The 4,751-nt window shown below is 47.4% G+C and overlaps 1 protein-coding gene across 1 annotated transcript; it reads left to right on the top strand.

Annotated features, from left to right (window-relative positions):
- Positions 1-1,299: 1,299 nt before the first annotated feature.
- LOC107112900 (ubiquinol-cytochrome-c reductase complex assembly factor 3-like) lies at positions 1,300-4,751 on the top strand. Its single transcript, XM_015414107.1, has 2 exons — positions 1,300-1,481; positions 4,129-4,751. Exons 1-2 carry the CDS (start codon positions 1,362-1,364, stop codon positions 4,258-4,260), a joined length of 252 nt encoding a protein of 83 aa, XP_015269593.1. The 5' UTR covers positions 1,300-1,361; the 3' UTR covers positions 4,261-4,751.

Below are 4,751 nucleotides of genomic sequence, written 5' to 3'. Positions count from 1 at the left end.
GAAAGAGCTCTCTCAGCCCCACCTACCTCATGGGGTGTCTGTTGTGGGGAGGGGAAAGGAAAGGAGATTGTAAACCGTTCTGAGACTCCTTCATGGAAGTGAAGGACGGGGTATAAATCCAATCTCTTCTCTCTTCTCTAATCTCTGCAAGGCAGGGACCTCCTTTTGTGTTCATTGCTCTTGTGTTCATTGCCCTGTGCACTGGAGACTCTATGCATAATACGAAAATCTATACTTTTAAAAAGGACAGCCAGTGTAGTACAGTGGTTAGAGAGTCAGATTAGGATCTGGGAGACACAGCTTCGAATCCTCACCTGTGCCATGGAAGCTCACTGGACAATCCCGGGTCGGTCAGTCTCACTTTAACTCACCTCACAGATAAAAATGGAGGAAAGAATAATTATGTAATCCTCTTTGGGCCCCCGTTGGGGGAGAAAGGCAGGGTACAAATGAAGTAAAGTGGTGGTGGTGGCGGAAATCTTTTCTTAGCTCCATGTTATTTTGGTGTTAAGGCAGCGTATGCAAGCTTTGAAGCTGCACAGGCTGCACTTTATCAAGAAGATTGCATGGATTAGTAACTTGCGATAAAATGTACACTCTGGTTTTAGACGCATTTGGAAGCGTCGTGGAAAGGGAGTTCTGGTTGCTATGGTAACCTTCCCACGCCTTGTTTCCTGTTTTATAGAGACTCTGTGGTCTACAGCCAAGTCTGGGGGAGACTGTAGCCCAGATATCATAGGAAAGTCAATGACAGAATCGTAATCCACAGTAACTTGCGATAAAATGTACACTCTGGATTTAGACGCATTTGGAAGCGTCGTGGAAAGGGAGTTCTCGTTGCGATGGTAACCTTCCCACGCCTTGTTTCCTGTCTTATAGAGACTCTCTGGTCTACAGCCAAGTCTGGGGGAGACTCTAGCCCAGATATCATAGCAAAGTCAATGACTGAATCGTAATCCATAGAGTTCAGGAACGCAGACCAAGGAGTTTCTTTCTTCGATCAGGTAGGTAGCCGTGACGGTCTGAAGCAGTGGAATAAATTTTTAGTCCAGTGGCACCTTTAAGACCAACAGAGTTTAATTCAAAGTATAAACTTTCGTGTGCAAGCACACTTCTTCTGCAGATATCTGAAGAAGTGTGCCTGCACACGAAAGCTCATACCTTGCATTAAACTTCGTTGGTCTTAAAGGCGCCACTGGACTCACACTTTTGTTGCATTTCTTCGATCAGGACCCTCTGGTCGGGACAGACTTCCTGTTCTCTATGGTTGTGCTCCGCTTCTTCTCTTCCCCACCGCGCTCCTCTCCAGGAGGTCGAGGTCGGGCATTCTCTCTGCTGCCCACTTGGCAGGCCCTGCTGCCATGGGGTCCACACAGCAAGTGGTGAAGACGATTCTGGGCATGGTGGGGACCATGGGACTCGGGATTGCGCTCTGGGTGGGGATGACGCCCAACGAGGAGCAGATGAAGTTGAGAGCAAAGGTGGGCAGGTCCTGCGGAGCGGCCGCAGAGGTCGGAGCCAGCAAAGGCGGAGCTGCAGAGCGCCAAGGGCTAGAATTGACTTAGGGTTGCCGATTCTGGGTCCGAAAATCCTTGGGGATTGGGTTTGGGCAGGGAGCTCAGCAGGGTATAGTGGAGTGCACCCGCCAAAGCGGCCGTTTTCCCCAGGGGAACAGATCGCAGTAGTCTGGGAAGCAGCTGTTATTCTAGGATATCTCCTGGCTCCACGTGGAGGTTGGCAACCCTGCTTATGCCGGGGAGACAGCCTTATGTGAGGGAGTGGTGGACCACTTGCTTTGCAGACTGAAGATCCCGAGTTCAGTTTGTGGCAACTCAGGGCTGAGAGACATCCTTTAGAAAGTCGTTGCAAATTGGAGTACAGCACATCAAGCAGAACAGACCAATAATACAATGTGATGTGTAAAATTAAAGTGGTGACAAGGGAGGTGTGTGTTCTCTAAAATTCTGCTAAAGCTGTATTTTATGTTGGTTTTTGTTTCTTACATTTTTGATTTCACCATCCTTTGAAAAGCTCAGGGCGGTGTACATTGTTTTATTCTTACAACAACCCTGTGAGGCAGATTAGGCTGAGAGTGACTAGTTTCATGGTTATACATGAAAGCTCATCCCCTGCCACAAATATTCCTAGTCTTCAAGGTATGACTGGACTCTCACACTTTTCTGCTTCATGGCAGAGAGGATTTGAACCCTGGGTCTCCCATACCTCAGTCTGACAGTCTTCATCACTATCTCCATGCTCAAGAAGGAGCATGCTACCTAAACTCTGACAGTGTGAGAGGTAATGCGCAAAGATGAAGAGATAGGTGAAATTAGCAGACAGTGAGCATGCATGGATGGAGTGATGGATGTGGAGTATCTGTTTAATTAGAAATCCAGTTTTATTAAAAGGGACTTCCTCCTAGAAAGGGATTCTTATGACTAGCCTTAAACATCATTTCTGTAAGAGATAAGGATGAACAGAAAGTAGAAAGCTTTGTTTCTTAAACCAAGTCTTTCTCTCTAAAAGTATTGACGTTCTGGCAATATCTATATTTATTTAAATACGCTCGTTTTACTAACTGGGTGTAGTTAATTTTGCTTTCCAAATTGGCATGCCTGAATACTATGAAGGCTTTTATGGAAACTACTGATGTATTCAGTTTGACCATTTGGGGCTTACAATTGTCTTGAAGGCGTACTGCAGAGACTTCATGTGTCAGAAAACCAGCTCATTTAGAGGGGAGGCAATTTTGTATATATAAATGTATGTAAATGTCAAGGCGCTGGATGCTGTCTACCTTGACTGAAAGTTGTTTAGTTTTTGGCATATCTACAGAAGTTCGATATTGAACCTGGGACCTTTTAGTATGTAGAGTTCATGTCCTACTGTTGAATAACAGGCCTTTCTGTAGTCAGCAGAGGTTACTGGCTTAGGATCCATTCTCTTGTAAGGCTAGGAGATGATCAGTAGGATCTGGTTAGATCCTAGATTTTGGGTTTAACATTCTCCCATATGAGCTGCTTCAGCTGATCTTCATGAGGCCTGAAAAGTTGAGCTGTTCAACGATGAAGTGACAGCAAAACAGCAGGATTTAGAGTTGACCTGGCCCAGGAAGATGATCGGCAGAATGCTCAGCCAATCAGAAGGCCTGGCTGAATTCAGTCAGGTGCTGCAACCATAGAGAATGAGAGGAACTTGGCACACAAGGTTTGGTTCTGCTCCATGAATACTTGAGCTGTGTGGTCCTGCACGACTGGCACTGGTTTCCTGGCAATACTGCCAGTCCAGTGGCTAGTTGGATCCTCTGAAAGAGGATGGGGGGCAATGCAGGATTGTGGTGGAACAAGAATTAAAGGAGGATGAAATGTGCAGCTCATATTGTTTTTATTGCAAGTTCGCAACAAACAGGATTGTGGTGGAACAAGAATTAAAGGAGAATGAAATGTGCATCTCATGTTGTTTTTATTGCAAGTTCGCAACAAATCTTGGCCTCACTGGTGGACCTCCCGAGGGAACCTGGTATTTTTGGCCCAACACTGGCTTCTCTTATGTTCTTATGTTTTTATTGGTCCCATCATACAGCTCCTACCCCCCCCCCTTCCTCTGGATCCCTTTTCTTTCTTTACGCAACAAGTAAATACTTTGTGGAATTTCTTGTTGGAGGACATAGTAACAGCTGTGAGCACAGACAGTTTTGAAAGCCAGTTAGACAGATTCGTGGAGGAGAGGTCTATTCGTGGCTACTAGCCATGGTGACTAAAGGGAACTTTCTGAAGAAGTTTCTTTCTTTCTGAAGAACTTTCTGAAGAACTTTCTGAAGAAGTGAGCAGTGACCCAGAAAAGCTTGTACCCGGCCACAAGTTTTGTTAGCCTTTAAGGTGCTACCGGACTCTTGCTCTTTTCTACTGCTACAGATAGAATAACATGGCTCCCAGATAGAATAACATCTTGATTTATCTTCGTATACACAGGCAGCCAACCTCTGAATACCAGTCCTAGGAGGCAACATCAGGGGAAGGCCTTGGCCTTCATGCCCTGTCTGTCTGGTTCTCCAGGGCAACTGGTTGGCTTCTGGACTAGACAGTCTGATCCAGCAGAGCTCTTCTTACATGCTCTTTCTCCTTCCAGGAACTTCCTCGTTCCAGCCCTCAGCAGCAGGCCGAGCAGCGACAGCTGAATGCTGCAGTGATGGCAGTGCTCAAAGAGGCAGCTGAAACCAATGAGAACGTGGCACGGAGACCATGGCCCTGGAAGAAGTAGCAGTGGCCAGTGGTGGAAACGGCCCGCCCCACTTGGACAGTCTGATCAGCTTGCCCGCGCTCCAGGGTCCAAAACGAGAAAGACGGTTCTTTGCTGCTGATGCTCTGGGACTGGCCAGTAGTTGCATGATGGAGCTTGGAGGGGTTTTGCGGTCTGCCTACCGAGGATATCCTCTGGTTTCCAACTGCAGCCGCCCACCTTCTCTGCTGTGGGGTACGGCTTTGCTGCTGTGGAAGAAGCGAGAGATAAAAGGGCCTTCGAAAACGGCAACAGCACCTTGGAACGGCATTCTGGGCTTATTTGTCGGTGGGCTGTCCAGTTTCTTGAGCAGTCGTGATGACGAATGGGGAGGGAGAGCTTATACGTTGCGAGGACCCATGAGGGCGGGAGATGGGTCTCTGTGCATTGCACACACTGCGCAGGATCCCCATTGCTGTGGATCAGGCCACCTGGTGCACAGCGTGGGGACCAGCTTCTGCAACAGGAGTTAG

The sequence above is a fragment of the Gekko japonicus genome, unplaced genomic scaffold, assembly GCF_001447785.1.
Source record: "Gekko japonicus isolate JY-2015 unplaced genomic scaffold, Gekko_japonicus_V1.1 scaffold3760, whole genome shotgun sequence".
Taxonomy (NCBI): Eukaryota; Metazoa; Chordata; class Lepidosauria; order Squamata; family Gekkonidae; genus Gekko; species Gekko japonicus.
Note: the sequence above shows the minus strand (reverse complement) of the source record. Positions and strands in the feature narration are given on the sequence as shown.